Raw genomic sequence first — 21,259 nt, forward strand, 5'->3', positions numbered from 1 at the left:
AACAGGTAGATCTGCTGGCTCCGGGCACAAATGGGAAGACTCCCAATCCTGCGATCCGCACTCCAGGCCTCTCGTTAGCTCCTTCCCAGGAATGGCTCAAAAAGCGGAGCGGTGGAATCCGCGGAGCGGGGTGCCAAGCGCGGCCGCCGGCCCGGAGCATGCGCACTGGCCCGGCCCAGCCTAGACGCGCTCCGCGCTGGGGGAGGGTCACCCGAGGCTGACGTCCGCTACGCCGGCGTCAGCGCCCCGTGAAGAGGAGGGCGAAGACTCCATCCGCCATGTTGGATGCCGCAGATTCGCCATAACCTCGCCGGCTCTTTTCTTAAAAAAATAAAAATAAAAAGCGAAGCATCAGCGGGGCGCCCCGCCTTCTCGGTCGGCGCGGGAGGGGGCCCGGAAGGGCCCGAGGCTTTTTTTTCCTCCGCGGTGGGGGCGTTGCCATGGAGACGCGGGCGGCAGGTGAGCCGGGCTGGGGGTTGGGGTGGGAATGAGGTGGGGGTGGGGCACGGCGCGGCGCGCGGGAAGCCGTTTCGAGTTTGGAGTCGGGAAGAAGCGCGCGGGCCGCCGGGCGGCGGAGGGATCCGCGGCCCAGGGCGGAGAGCGGACGTAGCGGCGTCCTTCGACGGCACGTTCAGTCGTTGGTGGTATCCCGCCGCCTCGGGGTTTTATTTAGAAAAAGTCACGAGAGAGCCAGCCGGAGAGCGAGCGAGGGGAGACCGCGCGCGCGCGAGGCCGTTTCCAGGGCAACGGGGAGGGCCGGGCGCGCGCCCCGGAGACGGAGCGCAGGCGTCCTGGCTGGCGGGAGGTTCGAATCCCGGCCTGTCAACTCTGGCCAGCGGCTCCTGGCTGGGGCCTCCTTCTTGCCGGGCCTCAGTTTCCTCCCCTGTGAAATGGGTAGCTCCTTTAGACCCACGTAGAGACAGGGTTCGACCGAGCTGCTGCAGGAAAGCTTTGTGCCCTGTAGAGGGAGCCGTAAACGCCAGGGAGTAGCGTTGTTGCTGCTGGTAGCGGCGTGGCAGGCAGTGATCCTTTGCCCGCTACCTGCCGCTCAGCTCCTGAGGGGCCCTGTTCCTCACCCTCTGAAGTTAAACTCCAATGCCACTTCTTCCAGGCAGCCCTCTTTGGCTTCGCCGCAGGACCAGCCTCTCCGTAGACTGGCCCCAGTAGGTGTCGGATCTAAGAGACCCTTAACCTTGAGCACCTGTGGTTAACAACATGGTCCACACGCCGGGCACTGACCTCAGGCTTTTTGCTGCTCGGTTCTCTGGGCAATTCTAATTCGTGTGTCATTTGCCGATGAGGGACAAAGGTTCAGAGAGGTCAATGCATACAGCTTGAAAATGACAGAGTTGAGGCCTTTAAAAAAAGTCCTCTTCCTCCAGTTTGGGATGCAACCCAGACGTGCGTGCCTGCCAGGCTGTACTTCCGTCCCCCCATTGGTGCTTGGCCTCCGGTCCGTGCTCGGGCCGCTCTGGGCCAATGAGCCAACAGATCTGCCTCTTCCAGTCCTGTTTCCTTGCCGAGCCCGGTGACCTTTCAGAAATGCAAACTTCATGGCAAGGGGCTTACGCTCCACAACTGTCCCCTCTTGGCTTCATCAGAACCTGGCATCTGTAGTGAGCGTCCCCAGCTGAGGCTGGAGAAGACACCCGAGCTTATGTGTGCTGGCCATGGGGTCGGCCCCGCCAGCACCCCGGGGCACTCTACCCGTCTTCTTCGGTTGAAATCAGAGCCTTGCATGGCACCACTCTCTGCATGCCAGGCTTGGGTAGAGAGCCGTAGACCCTTGGTCCCCTCCTCATCCTGTAGTTATGTCAGATCCTGGGGTGTGTGCAGTGGACCCAGAGCGAGTGGTGGGGTCAGGCCCCCCCAAACTGCGCCTGCATGCCTTCTTAACCTAATGACAGCTTGGTTTGTCGCTTCCCAAATAATTCCACTTCGGCTGATGCACAGAACAAACTGCCCACGTCTCCTGTTTTGGAGTTGACTTAACAGTGTTTGAAAAGAAACCTGGGCGTCTGTTGCCGTTTCCTTCAATTTCCAGCTGTAATAAACAGAAGAGATCATGTTTCTAAATGTATCAATGTCAACTTGTGATCAGTTAATTTCTTTTTAAAAATTTTTAAAATTGTTTTATTTATTTTTGACAGAGAGAGAGAGAGGGAGAGAGAGAGAGAGGGGGAGTGCGTGAGTACGCAAGCAGGGGAGAAGGGCAGAGACAGAGGCAGACACAGAATCTAAAGCAGGCTCCAGGCTCAAAGCTGTCAGCGCAGAGCCTGATGCAGGGATTGAACTCGTGAACCCTGAGATCATGAGCTGAGCTGAAGTCACACGCTCAACAGACTGAGCCACCCGGGCGCCTCATGATCAGCTAATTTCTGAAGAGAGTTTCCTGTTTTGCCTGGGTTTTAGGTTAATTTAGGGGAAGCAGTACAATAAATGATAGCAGGATGGATACCAGGATGGACTTGCCTGTGGTCTAGGCAGGTTTTTGGTATAAACCAGCTGAGATGGTCCTCACAGTCAATTGGAGATCTATTACACATCACTCCCTTCTCAGCCTTTCTCATTTACCTGGTAAAATGGTTCCTGTTTCTTTTCTCCCCTTACCTTATAATTTACGTAACAACTTTTCAAAGATAGCTGTCCTTAAGTAGAATTAAGTTTCTGCCTAGGGCAAGGGCAGTCAAAGAATTAGGTATTTGGAAAAGACTCTCCTTAATTGCATTTCCTTTTATAGATAGTTTCATCCTTGCCGCCTCTGAAAATCTCCCCATCAAGCTGGGCCAATTTAATTAGGTAGAAGGGACTTAGCTTAGAGTTAAGTTTTCTCTTTGTTCTCAGCTGTTTATCCTGTTAAAATTTCACTGTCTTTGAAAATTTTCAAGGGCAGGTGTCAACTTTAGGAGCCGGAACCATTGGGAGGGTGGGAAGAACAGGGTCCCGAGATCTGTCAGTCACCAGATTCCTGACCTGAGGGAAGTCACACGACTCTTGGAACCCCTGTGCTGTCCCTCCTCCTGCAAAAGGAGACTTAATCCTGTCCCCTGCCCAGGGCCTGGTGCCCTGTGGCTGCTGGTGGAACTCTGGTATTTATCCCTTTTCAACCCAGACCCCATCTCTCCCTTGTAAAACCTAGCGTATTGTTTGTTATCTACTTGCTGCTTGAAAACACTTGTGGTTGGAAAGGCTCAGTAGGCTTTAACTTTTTAAATATATTTTGTTAATGTTTGTTGAGAGAGAGAGAGAGAGAGAGAGAGAGAGAGAGAGAGAAAGCCCACCAGCAGGGGAGGGGCAGCGAGGGAGACACAATCCAAAGCAGGCTCCAGGCTCTGAGCTGTCAGCACAGAGCCCCATGTGAGTCTTGAACTCACGAACCGCGAGATCATGACCTGAGCCAAAGTCAGACACTTAACTGGCTGAGCCACCCAGGCGCCCTTGATTGATTTTTAAAGGACAAAAAAAAAAAAAAAAAAAAAAGTGGGGCACCTGGGTGGCTCAGTTGGTTAAGCGTCCGACTTCGGCTCAGGTCATGATCTCACAGTTCGTGAGTTCGAGCCCTGCGTCGGGCTCTGTGCTGACAGCTTGGAGCCTGGAGCCTGCTTCGGATTCTGTGTCTCCCTCTCTCTCTGGTCCTCCCCGCTCATGCTCTGTCTCTCTCTCTCTCTCAAAAATAAATAAACATTAAAAAAACTTAAAAAAATAAAAGGAAAATAATAATCTGCGAGTGAAGCCCATAGACATATTCACCATTTATTACAGATTTGAAGTCCCTCTCTTTTTGTCAGTGAACATAAAGTATATAATCAAATTTGCTAGTGAAAAGATCACACTTGGCATATTAACGTAAAAGATTTTAAATCTGGTAACAGACTTTTCTTTGTTCTTTCACATCGTGTAACAAATGGAGCTGCGAAGCCTTGGATTCTGGAATCTGGCCCCTGGGTGCCCAGACTGGCTCCGGGCTGAGGCGGGGCGGGCAGGGTGGGGGCCTGGCTCTGGAGCTGCTGCTGGCTTTGTGGGGAGGAGGGGGGGGGCAGGGGGGTGGGGGTTGCTGCTCAGCCACGGCCCCTGGAAAGAAGGAGCAGAAGGCTTTGGGAGCAGCGTTCTGGAAATGGGGTCTTGGATGTCCTGGCACCTCGTAGGGTGCCTTCCTTACGGCTTCCTTCTCCGTGTCAGACCTTCTCTTTGCTTCTCTGCCCCTTAGGACCTTTTCTTTTCCTTCCACCCCCCCCCCCCCCCCGCTTTTTTTCCCCTTCTTTTTTTTTTTAATTAAAAAAAATTAAAAATTCTTTTCCTGCCAAGGGGATTCCTGGGTCCACTTAGATGTTTGTGCCCAACTTTGTGCCAGGAGCTGGGGACGTAAAGTATGACACACTGTTTCCTTCTGAGGCTCTCACGCAGTCCTAGCAGTTGGAAAACCCGTTCCCTTAGGAGAAAGTGCCAGGTGCTACGACGGAAGCGAGCCCCAAGAATCAGGGCTTCAGAAGGGGTGCCCCCGGCCCAGCCAGGGGATTCTGGGAGGGCTTCCTGAAGGAGGAGGTGCCTGAGCTGGAACTTTCCGGGTGAGCGGAGGGGTACCGCAGAGGGCTGTGTGGTACAGAGACACAGATGTGACCCAGCCACAGGCGTGCTCCGGGTGACTAGGTGAGCGCTGGGGCCGGAGCGCGGGGTGCAGGTGCTTGAGGTCTGTGGTGATGGTCTTTGGAGGGGCAGAAAGCTGTTGGGACTTGACGATGGAAACTTTGGAGAATGAGAGCAAAAGGGGGCCTGCCAGTTTGCCTGTTAACAGCTGCCGGAGGTCAGTGTTTTTGAGGTGTAGAAATACACAGTGAACATGCAGACCTTAGTGTGTGCTGTGACCACCCATGTTACCCACGCCCCTGACAACATCCGGAACTTTTCCCTCACCCCAGAAAGTTGCCGTTTGCCCCTTCCCACCCAATTCCTGCCCTTCACCCCAAGCAATCACTGGTCTGAGTAATGTTGCCAGAGATAAACTACTTTTTGAAGCTCATGCGAGAATTCTCTGGTATCTGGTGTCTTTCAACTCAGCATAAAGTTTCTGAGATCCAGGGCTTTGTTTCTTTTTATTTTCTACTAGCATTCCATTGTACGGATGTGCCACAGCCTGTTTGTAGGATCGCCGTCTGAGCTCATTTCCAGTTTTTGGTTGTTGGGAAAAAGCTGCCACGGACATTCTTCTACAAGGTTTCTTGTAGACGTAGGTTTGAATTTCTTTTGGGTAGTGGAACAGCCGGCTTGTAGGGCAGAGGTATATCTAACTTTTTAAGAAATGTCCAAATAGCCTCCTGGAATTGTGCCATTTTGCACCCCTGTCAGCAGGTGTAGGAGAAATATGCCTGCTGCACAGCTCAGCCACATTCAGTGTTTAATTTTTTTTCCTTTGATCTATTTTAGAGGGTGTGCAGTAACATCTCATTTAACTTGCATTTCCTTGATGATCGGTAATACTGAGTACTTTTTTTTTTTCTTTTTGTGCTTATCCGCCATTTGTATACCCTCTTTGAAGAAATGTCTGTTTAAATCTTTTGCCCATTTCAAGCATTGGGTTGCTTGTCTTTTTAATTGTTGACTTGTGGGAGCTCTCTATACATGGTTTGAATGAGTCCTTTGTCCTGTGTATGTGTTGTGAATATTTTCTCCCAAGCTCTGCTTGCTTATTAATCTCATTAATACTATCTTTTGTTCAGCATAAGCTTGTAATCTTGATAAAGTCTGAGTTACCGTTATTTTTGCTTTATAGGGAGTACTGTTTGTATCCTCTCTGAGAAACGTTCTCCTACTTTAAGATCATGAAGATATTCTCCTAGGTGTGTTTTATTTTTTTTTAAAGCTTTATACTTCTTTTAGGTTTAGGTTTACCATCTATCTCAGATTAGTTTGTGTATGGTGTGAGGCAGGGATCCTGATCCCCGGTTCCCCCTCCCAGTGTGGATGTCCAGTGTTTCCAGACTCCTTTGTTAGAAGAGACTTTACTTTCTCCATTGGATTATTTTGGTTCCTTTGTTGAAAATCATGTGTGGTTCCATCTCTGAGCTCTCTGGTCTTTTCCATTAGTACCACACTGTCTGGATTATCATAGCCGTATAGCAGTTTTTGAAGTTAGAAAGAATATAAAGGAGGACATTTCTCGGAGGGTCAAAATGCAGGCCAGAGCAAGACCCGTCGTTAGGTGCCCTTGTCGTGAGGCCCAGGGTTGATGACACTCATTCACCCCAAGGCAGTGGCTGTGGGAATAGAGGTTAGGGCAGGTTCGGCGAAATAGCTGAGAGGGAAAACCTTTGGGACTGGTGATTGATTAGGTTTTACCTTTGAGACCAACAAGCCTTCCTTCTGTGTTTGCTTTTAGGGAAGGAGGAGTAAAGAACCTACCAGGCATAGGGATGTGAAACTTCCCAGGCTTTTTACGTGCAGTGCTGGTTCATGATTTTCAGTTCCTTCCTGTGGTGGTGGAGAGAAGGCCTTTTGAATTCTCCCTGTTTTTATTTCTGAGTTGGGCCGGGGGGCTGGTGCAGAGCTGGTGCAGACCCTTCCTGGGGACTGAGTCCCTGCTCCCCCCACTTTGAAGAGTCCCCTGAGGCAGACTGTCACGTGCAGCCCTGGTTGATCTGCCCTAGGAGGGCCCTGTGGCTCTGTGTTGGGAGCCTCTGGGGGCTCTGGGACTCTGTCCTGCCCGGGAGTGAGCCCTGCCCCCGACATTCCTCCCCCTGACCACAGGCAGGGAGCCAGGCTCCGTAATGCAGGGAGTGGGGGCACTGGGATTGAAGTGGGTGGAAGTCCTGCCCTGCTCTTCAAGGGACAGGGACCCTGGCAAGTCACTGAGCCCCTGTCTCTTTGTGTATAAACGTGGTTCCTGTCGTGAAGGTTTGGGAACACGCCTGGCGTACGGCAGGTTACTTTCCTTTCTTCCACCATCCATCTTTTCGTTCTTTCCCTCTCTCCTCGTTTTCCATTCCACTCTTCCTCTCTCAAGCCTCACCTTCTTCCCCTGACCGGCTTGTACGTTCCAATAGTGTCATTGAGAATTAAATGCATAATGAGAGGGGTTTGTAATATTTGTGTCATAATCCACAATAAAACATGATACAGTGGCCTGATCCTCTGTTAATCGCGCAGTTGCTGGGGGAATAAGATGGGATCTGGTAATGCTAACAGTCATTTCTGCAGACCTGCTCAGTCAGGTGCTTCACATCTCTGACACAGTTTTTCTGCACAAAAGCCATGCGAAGCGGCCGCATTCTCTCTGATTTGCAAACGAGGAAGTAGAGGCCCAGGCTTGTTAGGGGGAGCTGAGTGGGTAACCCAGCGTTTGGACCAGCAGCAGGGCATACTTGGGGCCTGTGGAGAGTCTCCTTCCAGGTGCTCTGTTAGGACCTTGCCTAGTTCCAGAACCTGGGCCTGGGCCAGGCTGTGGGTGAAGGTCCGGGGTCTGCTCTTTAGGCCTGGCAGCTGGGGGAGATCTGGGTCACCAGAGAGAAGAGGAACCTCTTCCTGCAACTGCTGACACGTACGCAGTCCTACTGTGTGCGCGTGGCCCTGGCTGGGCTGGGTGCAGCGGCTGAGGCATGCACCTTTGACTGTCCCCACTGGGCTCTGGTGTGATGCCCCCAGAAGCTGGGCCTCGAGGGGCCCCGAGAGTCCTATTCTCAGGGAGCTCCAGCCATGGAGAAGACGAAATCAGTTACAAAATGGGCAAAAGGTTTGCGGGAGACTTTGCGGAGGAAGTGATACAGGTGTCCAGGAAGCTTGGGAAAAGACGCTGGATGTCACCATCACTGGGGACACGCAGCTTAAAGCCACAACAAGGTACCGCTGCACGTCCACCGGAGTGGCCGAAACTAAGACTGACAATACCGGGGGCGGGTAAGAAAGCAGAGCACCTCGAACACTCACGCGTCGCTGCTGGGGATGCAGGACGGGGCAGCCGCCTTGGAAGGAGAACGGGGGTTTCTGACAACGTCAGGCATCCGCTTGCCGGGTGGCTCCGCGGTTCCGCTCCTGGGTGATCACCCAAGATAAGCGAAACGTGTGTCCGCGTGTCACAAACACGGACATACGTGCCACACGCATGCTTTATTGCTGGTAGCTGCCAACTGGAGCCACCCCCAAATGCCCATCAAATGATGGATAACTAAACCTACTGCGGTAGAGACGTCCAATGGAATACTGCTCGTCCGTAAAAATGAGGGAACTACTGATGCAGGCAACAACCTGCTTAATCCCCAAAACGTGTTAAGTGAGGGACGCTGGCCGGCTCAGTCGTTAAAGCGTGCAGCTCTTGGGGCGCCTGGGTGGCTCGGTCGGTTAAGCGTCCGAGTTCGGCTCAGGTCATGATCTCACAGTCTGTGAGTTCGAGCCCCGTGTTGGGCTCTGTGCTGACAGCTCAGAGCCTGGAGCCCGCTTCCGATTCTGTGTCTCCCTCTCTCTCTGCCCCTCCCTGGCTCGCACTCTGTCTCTCCCTCTCTCCTTCAAAAATAAATAAAGTCACTGAGTTGTGTAGGGCCCCGGAAGTGCTACAGGTTGTACAGGGTAGATGGAGGGGACAGCGCCATGGTCGCTGCTGCCTGGGGTTGGGTGAGGGGCTCCGGAAAGCCTTGAGGGTGATGTTGGAGGCGTGGCCAGGACAGTGGGAGTGTAGAGCAGGGGTGAAGGCAGGGGGGCATGAAGGAGCCCAGCAAGGTGAACAGCCTCTGCCCGCCCTCCTCGCTGACCCTCCACAGCCTCGTGCCTTCGGGGTCCGGGGCCAGGCTTGAGCGCTGAGCCCGGATGGCCTTCCCTGGCCCTGCCTGTCCGCTGCCTGAATCTGGGGTCCCCATCCCGTTGCCTGGCCACCGGCTTGGGTGGCCTTGAGGTCCCCTGGAAATGTAGGCTCGGGAGAACAGCACCGGCTTTGCAGTCTCAGAGACCTGGCTTTGAATTTTCCGCCCCACCGTGTGACAGTTCTTTGGGCTCCTTGGAGCCTCCGTCGGCACTTGGGTGACCCGGGGGAGCTCAACATCCACCAGGAGTTTATTGTCTGGAGGGTGGAGTCCGATGAGGGGGGGAGGTCTGAGGCTCGTGCTGACTCCGGGGCTTTCGAGGGGGCCCTGAGGACTCACCGAGCAAGCAAGCCCAGCCGAGCACGGGGGGCCTCGAGGGGCTCGGCAGAGACTCAGGGAAGCCCCTCCTTGACGCCAGCTGGCTGTGCTGCTGGCCTCCGCCCTCAGAGGCTGTCCCTGGTCCTCCGTTTGCCACCCGACTGCCACCTTGGCCGTGTGACGGCTGGACCTGAACCTCACCTTGGACGACCGCTCCCCCCGCTACGGTCCCGGCACTGTGAGAAGCGCTTCGCAGGCAGGCTCTCTGCAGGGGAACCGTGGTCCTCCTAGTCTGGGTCCTCCTGCTTTTCTGGCAGAGTCTAGAAACATCCTTAGGCGGGCGTTTAACCCGTTGCCTGCCAGATTTTGCGGTTTGCCCTGGGGTGGGTGTGCCCTGCACTGGGGCAGACCCGGCTTTTGTCCTCGCTTTCCACTCTGCCCTGTGGGGCCAGGGGTGGGGGGCCGCGTCAGGTGCCTGGACTTTAGGGAAGGTTGTGGGGTTCTGGACGCCGAGGTGCCAGGAGCCCTGAACACCAGGCTCTGACTCTGCTTTTCTCCTGTCTGTCTCTCCCCCCGCCCCCTCTTTCTTCCTCTTGTCAGTTTTTAGAAGGAAACCAAGTCATCATGCTCTAATTTTCCTTTTGAATTTTCCCGAGTCTTGCTTTCTAGTCGGAGGCCATGTGAGAGGTGCTCAGGTGAAGGGCACGGGTCAGGAGAACTTTTGTAGCAGGGGCCGGGAGGAAGGGATGGGGACTGCTTCCTGACTGGAGTCCCGGGACGAGGTCTGGGGTAAGTGGGTAGCCAGGAGGGCGCTGTGCCCTTGACCCCTGGCGGCCCTCAGGAGGCCGGTCCTGTTGGGTGGGAGAAGAGTCCTGGGCTGGACACGATGGTCCCATTGACCTTCGGGGGCTCTGGCCAGAGTGGCTCAAAGAAGGAGAGAGTTGGGCGGGTGTTTGATGTCTGGAATTGTTGGCCGTGAGGTGCACAGTTGTGATCAGGGCATTCTTTGCTGCTCCTGTTGAGAGCAGGAGCACTGTCAGCACAGAGCCCGATGCGGGGCTCGAACTCACAAACCGTGAGATCATGGCCTGAGCCGAAGTGGGACGCTTACCCGAATGAGCCACCAGGCGCCCCTGTTGTTTCTATCTTAAACAGATTCCACAGCAAACCTGCTCTGTGGGTCTGAGCATCGCGCCCTGTTCCCCTCCGCTGCCCCTCCTGGGGCTGCTCTCCATCGCTCCCACTTTCTCTGCCTTTTCTTCCACCACTGCCGTTAGTCGGGCGACTGTCTGTGTGTGTTCCTGACGGGCCCTGGTGACGCCTCATCCCCGTGGCTCCCGAACTGTGCCCGGCGTGTGCTGTGTGAGCTGGCGAGAGGGCTGCTGTGAAATGAGGGTTCTGTGGTTCAGGACTGGCCGTGTGAATATCACTGGCGTTTCTTGACTGAGGACGTCTCAGAGCCTGTCATGAGGCCCCCCCCCCCCCCCCCCCCGCCCTGTCCCTCTGCCTTCTCTCTAGAACAGTGGAGGCCGGGTGGCAGACATAGTGCCCTTTCACCCACTCCTAAAGATTTCCAGTGTTTGTTTTCTAAAAACAAGGTCAGTCTCCCACACAAGCACCTTACGATTATCAAAGTGAGAACACGATGCTTATAGTGCAGATTTCACCGACTGAAATTCAGGCTCACCAGTTCCGGTAATTTTCGATAGAAGCAAAAGGAAGCCCTGCCTTAGGCCCTGCGTTCAGTCCGTGTGTCCCTTTACCCTTTAAAGATGGCTCCTCTGTCTTTGTGTCCCACGACATTGTAGGGTGCGGGGCACTTGTTCTGTAACCTGTGTCCCTCCCTTGGGCCACGTTTCGCCATGATTCCATTCAGATCCTGCAGTTCGGGCACGGGGGTCACGGGGGATACCACAGCAGGGGCGCCCAGTTCTCAGCCCTCCTGTCGGGAGGACAGGATGCCCGTTTGAGGGGGTCGGGTTCTTTCGAGATACAGTTACTATTCTTCTCCTTGGTAATCGTCTCGTGATGAGACATTTTGAGACCGCATACTTACCGTGTTACTCTTCATTCCTCAAACTTCCCTCGCTCGTGGTGTTAGCATCCGTTGATGATTTCTTGCCAGAATCCATGATCACTGATAGTTGCTGATGATGAGTTTCTAATGCCAGCGTTTCTTCCACATTTACTAGTTGTCTTTCTATGCGAGCAAGAGTTCCTTTTTTAAATAAATCTGTCTATCGGTATTACTGTGGACTCACGAGTTCTTTCTTCAGTGGTTTGCAGTCCTTTATCATTATTTTGATCTCATTTCCCCATATTTGGCTGGTTGAAGCCTCTTTGACATGCCCCCTCTTTCTTTGAGAACCTCTTTGGTTTCTGTCCGATGAGGTATTCCTTTTCTGGCTCTGGAATCAGCTATTTCTGGAGGAGAATGATGGTTGAGGTGGAGACTGGTATTTAGAAAAGAAGATGTGGGACTAGGCGAGCTCATTATTGCTGGAGTGAAATGGGCGCACGCCTGCACACACAGCATGCAGACACGCAGAAGTTCGCACATGGCCGACACACGTCCATATCTGCGGATCTTTCCAGTTCCAACCCAGCGGCACCTGCCCCTTCCGAGACACTGCCTCCCAGTACCCACAGCAAGTTACTTATCTCAATCCTAGGATATACAAAAAATAGTTTCCGAATTGCTAACCTGTGTCTCTGGGAAAGAAGCCTACTAACTCGAGTTCAGTATTTAATTAGATCTGTTTCCCGTTGACCTGAGGCGGACCGTGGGAACACTGGCTTCCCAGGTGATTTGGGTTCGCCCTCCCCGCTCTTCCCTCCCACTTCTGCGTAGTTATAGTTGCTCATTTAAAGTTTGCTTCCGTTCATTTGTCTGTATTTCATTTTAGGGATGATCCCCATACTTGCTTATTTGTTTTCCTACTTTAAGTGTGTGAATTTTTGGGTTGTGTGTATTTCTTGTATTTCAGTACAAGGACCGAGTTCTGCTGCTTTTTTTTTTTTTTTTTTTTTTTTTTTTTTTTGTGGATGTGGGGTGCTCCGCACCTGTCTGGACTCTTCTGCCTTTCCCTGGGCATCTCACTTCCGGGCCCTTTGTGTGGGTCTGGTTTCTCTTAAGACCACCATTCCAAATGCTGCATTTGTTCCCATTTTACAGAGTCGGAGGACCAGAGAAGCAAAGTGCTTTCCCCCGGAGGGGTAGGGGTTGGCTGGTGTCTGTCCCACCCAGAGCTCGCCTTGCTTCCCCGGCACAAGGTCTGACTCGTTCTGCTGGGAAGCGTGAGTGAAGAATGACTTGGTTAACATGGTCCTCAGGCCTTCCTAAGTGAGCCTGCACCTGCATTCCAGAGTTGGAATGTTCTAGCCCTCACAACAAAGGAAATGTAGCATCTCTCTGTTTCTAGGTAGAGATCTTTGTTCTTTTTAAGCTTTTAGCTGTATTTTGAATGAAATACAGTCTATCAGGGGAGACAGAAGTTAAACAAACACACCATTGAGTACATGATTACGCATTGTGGTAATTGCTGCTAAGGTGGATGAATACAGGGAGGGCCAGAGAAAGTAACAGAGACCTAATTTATATTGAAGGGGATTTAAGAAAAGTCTGTCTGAGAAAGTGAGGTTGGAGCTGAGACTTGAAGAATGAGGTTCTTGAACCAAAACCAGTTTGCTGACAAGATCCCAGGCACCTGCCAGCTCTTTCTGCTTTGCAGAATGTGCAGCTCACATCGCTGAACCGGCTCTTGGAGGCCAGAGTTCTCCTTTGCTCTTTATCGCCCCCTAGGGGACATGTGTGTGTTTGGACTTGCGGCAGGTGGTTTAAGAGACCCTGGGGCCGTGGGCAGGACCGGCCTGGCCACCGCCGAGCTTGGGGACCCATCCGGTATGGCCGAAGGACTGGGATCCCAGGCTTGCGGGGGAGAGGACCTCGGGGACATCTGACAGCCTGTTCAGATCTAGCCAGAGGGGCTGGCCTTGCCAGGGTCACCCTGAGGCTGCACCACCTGAAGCCAGGCTGGGAAGAAGTTGCTTGACTTCTTAAAGTTCCCAGCTGTGTAAACATAAGTGGTAGCTGCCCAGACGCTGAGGGGTAGGGTCAGGTAGGGCTGTCTGTCTCCTGGACACTGGCTGGGGAGCTGAATTTAGGCACCTCTCTGTCCCTTCCAAGGCAAGACTCTTTGCGATTAGGCCACAAATAAAACCACAGTCACTTTAAATTATTCTCTCGTGAACAAAACGGGAGGGTCTGTACCTTACTCCTTTCTACACGTGCCTAGCATAGTATGTGACATATATTAGGCACTTACTGAATATTGTATTATGAAGGTAATGCATGTAAGTTACAATCACTTCCCCCCCAATGGCCCAGGCTTTTGGAGAATATAATACTTATTTTATGTCTTAGTTACTAGGAACAGTGGGGCAGGTCATTCTGGTAGGCTGGGGTGGGTAGCCGGTGGGGTTTGGAGAATTCTTTTCCCATTGGCTCTTCCTGCCTCATGTAAAGCTCTGTTCTGAAATTCGGAAACACCTTGAACCCGTCTGGGAATTGGAGGGTAGTTCTTTCTCCTAGAATTCATTTTCAGGTTCAGAATACTTCGTAACTGAGACCGGTCTCAGGCTTTCATACTACGTAAAGCAGACGTTTAGAATTTAAAGTTAAGGGGCGCCTGGGTGGCTCAGTCGGTTCAGCGTCCGACTTCGGCTCAGGTCATGGTCTCACGGTCCGTGAGTTCGAGTCCCGCGTCAGGTTCTGTGCTGATGGCTTGGAGCCTGGAGCCTGCTTCTGATTCTGTGTCTCCCTCTCTCTCTGCCCCTCCCCTGCTCACGCTCTGTCTCTCTGTCTCAAAAATAAGTAAATGTAAAAAAAAAAAATTTTGAAGTTGAATTTGCATGTTTCCCACATCTGCTTCCAGTTCTGCGACCTCAGGAGCTTGGAGCAGCCTGTGACAGTAATGAAAACGTCCCTCTGTCTTCTCCCTCTCCCATAAAGATGTGGACAGGGATGCTGTTTGGCAAAGCCTAAATTTTCCAATTCCTTGTGTCGATTTTCCTAACTCGGTGGGTCCCAAGGATTTTGGGGGGAGTGGTGGAGGCCGTCTGTAGCTCCCCTGGACGTGGGGGAGTAGAGCATGCATACCACAGTTCTCTGACCTGCAGTGGGAAAGTTGCCTGGTGTTCTGGAAACAGAGAGAATACTGGATCTGTGTCTAGTGCAAACTTCGGTCTGCTGTAAGTGGAAAATACACACCGGGTTACAATGGTGTGGTGCAAAAAGAAAAAATGAAAGAATGTGAAATTTCTGATTGCTCTTTTAAAAACGGATTGTAAGTAAAATGGTAGTGTTTTGGATATACTGTATTACAGAAGACACGTGAGAATTGATTTCACTTGTTTGTTTTTGTTTCACCGTGGCTGCTGGAGAATTTGAGATCCTGCCAGTGGCCCTGTTTCTGCAGGACAGTGTGGGCTTGGTTGGGCGTCTTGAGCCCTGGCGGCTGAGTGGCGGCCCATCCCAGAGCTCCTTGGGTGGGAAATGTGCCTGACACGTTGTAGGCACAGAGTGTGCACTGAGCCACGTCTGCCTGCCCCAGAGGTCATGCTTATACAAGCCTGCTTGTCCCCCGCGATTGTCCGGCTTGAGCCCTGGAAGAGCCGCTCTGTGCCTCTATTACCCTCCTGGCCCCTCGTACGCCGCTTTGTGCAGGCAGGTGTGCATCATTTGTGTGTTCAATCGAAACCTTGCCCAGTCAGGAGAAGGGGTGGGCGAGCACCAGCTTTTCCAAGGGCTTTGTTTTTGCCCGGTTTGCTCGTCATGGGGTGTGTGACTAGACTGCAGAACTGGCGACCGGGCTGGTGGCATCTCCACCGTGGTGTGCCAGGCGGCACCCTTGGAGCGATGTCCGAAGGAACTGAGTCAGTTGTTTAAAATAACCAGGGCGGGGCTGCCTGGGGGGCTCAGTCGGTTAAGCGCCCGACTTCAGCTCAGGTCATGATCTCGAGGTCTGTGAGTTCAAGCCCCACGTTGGGCTCTGTGCTGTCAGTTCAGAGCCTGGAGCCTTCTTCGGATTGTGTGTCTCCCTCTGTCTCTGTCCCTCCCCTACTTAACGCTCTGTCTCTCAAAATATCAATAAATGTTAAAAAAAAAAATTAAAATAACCAGGGCGGCAGAGTGAGGAGACAAGGGCTGGCCATGTCCAGTTAATAAACAGCCCCTGGGGGGGCTCCATCATTGAGCATTTGGCTTTCGATTTCGGCCCAGGTCATGATCTCACACTTTGTGGGTGTGAGCCCCACGTCAGGCTCTGCACTGACAGTGTGGATCCTGCTTGGGATTTTCTCTATGTCCCTCATCCGCTTGTATGCCTGTGCGCATGTTTCTCTCTCTCTCTCTCTCAAAATAAAAAAAAAAACCCAAACAAACAGGTCCGGTCATGATACACTGGCTACAGTGACCTGGCATCACCCCATCCCTGGGGCCCTGGCTCTTCCTTCCCCTGAGGACTTGGGGTGCGGCAGGAAGACACTGTGGGAAGTGTGGGGAGAATTTGAACCCCTGTTGGAGAGGGAGGAGTCTGGGGGCCTCCGAGTAAGTGGTCCCTCCCTCCACAGCTGGGTCTGCAATCTCCTTGTGGGAACCGAAGCCCCGGCTGGGCTCCTGCCGCCCAGGGCCCCCCGTTGCTCCCCCAAGTGCCAGCCTGCCTCACACTCTGGCTCCGCTTGCTTCCCCTGTTTCCCCACCTTCCTTCTCCCCTTCCTTGTGGTGCTTTCTCTTCTCAGAGCCTGGCTTTCTACTCGCTGTCCTCATTCATGCTGTGGCGTTTATATCCATTCCTCGGAACGCTTCTGAATGGCCTGTCTTTTCTTTCCCTATGGGAAGTGTGTGTGTGTGTGTGTGTGTGTGTGTGTGTGCGCGCGCATCTGTGGTACGTATGTACTTGTGTAATGTGTGTATGTGCATGTATTATGCGTGCACGTGCATTTGTGCATGTATGTTATGTGTGTCTATGTGTACACATTGCACACACATGCTACCCACACACGTGCATTTGTGCCTGTATGTTATGTGTGTATGCACATGCATGTTATGCACACCTGTGCATTTGTGCATGCATGTGCGTATATGCACATGTGTGTTACGCACACATGTGCACTTGTGCACGTATGTTATGTGTATATGCACGCAAATCTGTGCCTGTGTTATGTGTGTATGTGCACATATATTATGCACACGTGTCCATTCATGCATGTGTGTATATGCATGTGCTTAGCATATTTGTACATGTATGTGTGTATGTGCACACACGTTATGCACACGTGTGCACCTGTGTGTGCATGTGTGTGTGTATGTAGGACCCCCACACTGGCTTCCCTTTACCAGATACCGCCAGTGGTAGGTGGATAGCAGAGGAAGCAGCAACATGGTCGGAAGATTCAGCCAACCAGCCAGACTTCCCTGGTCTTAAGAGATGCCCGTTCTGTTCTGCATCTGCACCGTGTTTAGCTGTCGACAAGACCCTTTTCCCACTGTTTACCCCGTGATCACATCCCCCTCCCCCATATTGTCCTTACGAGGTCATCAGGCACCTTCGATTGTCTCCTTTTCTCCCTGAGTGCCTGCAGGTTTTAGAAGTGAAGGGGACTCTACCCACTCTGAAGCTGCACTGAGATGTGAGGTTTGAATCCAGAGTTTCGGACCTGAGGCCCAGTGCTGAAAGCTGGCCTAAGGCAGCCCTTTCCCTTCACAAGTTAGATACAAGGCTCCTCAGACACACAAAGGAACCAAAATAAACTAACACAACAAAAAAGCAAACACCGGAAAGTCAGAGGCCTGGTAGGCGGTGGCCGTGGGCATCACTGTGCTCAAATGTACTGTAACACGCTGTGAGATTTTGCACATTTTGTTTTTCTCGTGGAAACGATCCCAGAGACACGGTCACCTTCGGGGCGTGGCCTGAGAGTTCCCGAGCCGCCTTGGTCATTTGCGGGGGACTCCCCACCTCCCCAGAGCTTCCCACCCGTCCGCTGGGGTGGGGATAGCGCTGCGGCCTGTAGGTGGGGAACTGGGTGATGGGGGGCGGTTCCCGTTCACATACATTATTCGTGATGCTGTCCTGAGGAAGGGGCCCAGCTCTTCACATAGGCTTATGTTCAATGCACGTATACTCTATTGCCCAAGGCTCTCCCTCGGAGAGTGCTTAAAAATAGCTTAAAAAAAATTCTGCCAAGTTTCAACATGGAAGAAATGTGGACGCATAAAATTACAGAGCAACTGTTGGCCCAGCGTTAATTATAGCTGATCCGGAGCATTTCTCATTTTATTTTGTTAATCCACTTTCAGCAAAGGAACACCCATGGGATTTCTCCCTTGCATTGAATAAAAACGTTAACTTTGTGAGTCACAGAAGCTGCTGTGTTCATCAGCATTTTATGAGACGCGTGATGTCAGCCCTCCGAACCTCAGGGCTGGGAGGGCACCTTGGAGATCATCTGTGGGTGTGGCGGGCCTGCCGGCCCCAGTGGAGGCAGTCGCTGGGCGGGGCTGTCTCCTCCCTGGCTCTGGCCCCCGTGGCTGGTGACCGTGGCCCCGGTGGCTGGTGACTCTGGCTGGCTCTCTCTCTGCACATTAGCCTTCGGAGGAGGCTTGAAGACCAGGTTTCACTTTAAAACATTTGAAGGCCACTTCTGTTTCGAGCCTGTAGGGATTCAGAGACTTACATAGAACCTGTCATATTGGAGGTGGGAGCCAGTTAGGGGCTGGGGGACCCAGGCCCTGACTAGCCTGCTGCCCTTTCTGCTGCCCTTGGAGGTATTGGTCTGGGCTGTGCCGGTCACCGAGGTATCGGTCACCGAGCTGGGCACGTTGCCTTCATGGTGTCCCTCCACAGCAGACGAGGAGACAGAAGCCCAACAGGCCCAAGTACACACAGGGGCCAGGGTCACGTGGCTGCTTGGGCAGAGGTGGGTTCACGTCTAGGTCTGGGCTTCATGGCTGCCCTTCTCTCCCACTTCATGTGTCATTTTATTTTAATTTAATTTAATTTAATTTAATTTTATTCTCTTTTGTTAACTAAAGACATTTTTTTCAATGTTTATTTTTTTAATTGTTTTAATCTTTATTCACTTTTTGAGAGACGGAGCATGCGTGGGGGAGAGGCAGAGGGAGAGGGGGGACACAGAAGCCGAAGCAGGCTCCGGGCTCTGAGCTGTCAGCACAGAGCCCAATACGGGGCTCGAACCCACGAACTGTGAGATTGTGACATGAGCCGAGGTCAAATACGCAACCGACTGAGCCGCTCAGATGCCCCTTAAATGTTTATTTTTGAGAGACGCAGAGAGAGAGGGGGGGGGGGGGGACCCAGAATCTGAAGCAGGCTCCAGGCTCTGAGCTGTCAGTGCAGAGCCGGACATGGGGCTTGAATCCATGAACCGTGAGTTCATGACCTGAGCCGAAGTCGGATGCTTAACCAACTGAGCCACCCATGCGCCCCTCATGTGTCATTTTAAATAAGAGATTCACTTGTGAATCAGAGTCTACGTTTTACCTTACGTCTTTACCTTTAAAATGTGCTGTGCAAATTTTTTAAGTTGATGTATAGCACCCTGTAGAAAGGTATGTCCGGAATAGACAAACAGCTCCAGGAAATGTTCACAGACTGAACTCGCCGTGTGCCCAAACAGAACCCCGCCATACCCTAGAAGCCTCGACCCCAGGACCTCGAGTAAGGGTGACCCCAGCCTGACTCAGAGAGTGCGAGGAATCATGTTGCTTTTCTACTTCGTGTGACCAGAGGCTCGCCTGTCCTCGGAGTCTGGCTTCTCCGGCTCAGCATCAGTGCCGCACAGAAACATGGCTGTAAATGGGAAGGCACCGTAAGCCATGAGAATAACTTTTGTGCAGATTCAGAATTGGGTGGGCAGTGGCTGATGCTGATGAGGACAGAGAATCCGTGGCTGGCTGCAGTTGGGTCTGATTCACCTGCTGGGCTGACCAGGATGGACGCAGCCCCCACTGGACAAGCAGCAGCGTCACCTGGGGACTCACTTAGGATGGGCACTCGGCCTGGGGTTGGGCGGGGGGGGGGGGTGAGCTCTGCTTCTGCTGTGTGCTCACCTGCCTGCCGTGTGCCTTTTGGTCACCTCCCTGGGCCCAGCTTGTGCATCTAAAGTGGGGACAGCAGCCCCTCCCTCCCTGGATTGATGTGCAGGTTAAGTGGGTGACGGGCAAACTACGGCGCCTGGCAGAATTAGGATCAGTAAATGCTAGCCAGCCACGTTTTCATTATGGCCAACTTCTTCCGTCCCGTGAACGGAGGCTGTAGTGCCCTGATCGGCCACCAGAGGGTGTTGCTAGCACGTGTATGGCGGCCACTCGTTTCCTGCGTGTTGGTAACAACCCATGTTTTTGTTTTCTGTTTTGTGATTTGCTAACAAAGCCGTTTGTCCTGTATGTGGTGGCCCTCTGTTTCCTAGTTCTAGACCTCTTGCCAAGCCGTGCAGTGGACACGCTTACTAAGTGTGTGGTCTGGGTGGGCAGCACCCACGTCTGGAGCTCTCATTTGCCAGCTCGCCGCTCCCTGGAGTGAATTGCTGTAGTAAATTATGACAGACACGCAGAGGGCGAAGTCCCCCCTTTTGGTGTAGCGCCTCTTCTTCGTTGTAATTAGCGGTTGGAAGTGTCTCTCTAAGCTTGATGCGGGCTGTGGGTGGGGGACCGGGGCTTGGGCTCCTCCCAGTGACCTGCTGTCGTGTTACAGGAAATAACGTGCTGTCCCGGCACATGTTGGCCACCAGGCGAGTGGCCCGTTGGAAGGTGTGGGTCAAGTTTTGACCTTGTGATTTATCGGGCTGGTTTCCTTGGCAACTCACTAACTTCTCTGAGCCCTTGCTTTCTCCTCCATAAATTGGGATGATGATGGGGAGGATGATGATGAGGGTGATGACGATTGGGGTGGGAGCATCGACTTCGCTCCTTCACGGGTCGGTGGGGAGGATCAAGGGCCCACAGACATGAAGCTCTGTGTGAGCGAAGGAGGCAGTATAATATTATTCTGTGGCTGGGTTGGGCAGGGAAGGTTGAGGGTGCTACTTTGGGCCACGAAGTCTTCGTGTCTCCCCTTCCCATGGCTGACGTGGGGACTTTCCTCGAACCCCCAGCTTTGGGAGCTCCCGTGCCTTTTTCTGCCTGGCCTCCCCTGATCCTGGGCCCTCTGCGCACCTGGCCCGCCCATGTGTAGTTCTGGAATGTGGCACTTCAAGGCTAGGCTGTCCACACCCACCAGGCATCGTGCTGTGCTGGGTATAACTTTTGTGGAGAGAATGCCTTTTTCTTACTGATTCCGAATCGGAATCTGTCTTGCTCTACTGGTTAAACCAATTTCCTCTTTTTTTTTGTTTTCCTTCTTTCTTCTTTTTTGTTATCTGAATACTGTGCGCTTTTCTTTGTCATCCTAACGTTTCATTTGGAGAGAATGGCAGAGAGGCATAAGGCGTAACGTCTCGTCTACCCTTGCCTGGCCAGCCACGTGTCTAATCACCTCAGAGAGAAATATCGACAAATCATCAGCCGTGGGAAACGTTTTTGTCCCGTGTCCAGAGTCTGTGTCTCCAGCTCAGTGTCCGCAGCTGTGGCCTCGCTGCCTCTTCCAGCCAGTGTTTGGCCCAAACTGCCTGGGGTCAATGTCTACCTCCCCGCAAGAGGGAGACCTTATTTTGTCCCTTACTATCCCTTTATTTCTAATACCTATTTGAGCGGGCTTTAAAAATTTCGTTTCTTTCTCGGATGCTCACCCGTGTGATCACGACTGTGGAGATCTCTGAAACGAAGGGTAGCTGGCCTTTGAATATGCCTGCCCAGAGCCAGGAAGTGTTCCTGGGTATTGGGGGCTGGCTGGTTAGGAAGAGAGTCTGCAGCCCGCACTCTGCCTCCGTCTGTCCGTCTCTGTTTCCTCGGACAGGGCTCCCCGTCTTTCCCCGGCAGGCTGGCTGCAGCCCTCAGGTCACCCGCACGGAAAGCCTCTTCTCAGAGGTTGCATTTGGAAGACCTCAGGACAGGTCTAACCCACGAACTTGATCTGTTTGGCCTGCACAGGTTGGGTTTTGTTTTGTTTTTGCAGAAAAATCTCATTCAGTTGCCAGTG

General features: G+C 52.7%; 1 protein-coding gene across 2 annotated transcripts in view; it reads left to right on the top strand.

Annotated features, from left to right (window-relative positions):
* The first annotated feature begins 254 nt into the window (after positions 1-254).
* The window catches only part of ZFAT (zinc finger and AT-hook domain containing), a 190,622-nt gene continuing 169,617 nt past the window's right edge, over positions 255-21,259 (top strand). For both annotated transcript variants that reach the window (XM_049633451.1, XM_049633453.1), the window contains exon 1: positions 255-459. In XM_049633451.1, coding sequence (XP_049489408.1) covers positions 441-459 — 19 coding nt within the window. In that variant the 5' untranslated portion in view covers positions 255-440. The remainder of the gene's footprint in view (positions 460-21,259) is intronic.

This window comes from Panthera uncia, chromosome F2 (genome assembly GCF_023721935.1).
Source record: "Panthera uncia isolate 11264 chromosome F2, Puncia_PCG_1.0, whole genome shotgun sequence".
NCBI classification, from domain to species: Eukaryota; Metazoa; Chordata; class Mammalia; order Carnivora; family Felidae; genus Panthera; species Panthera uncia.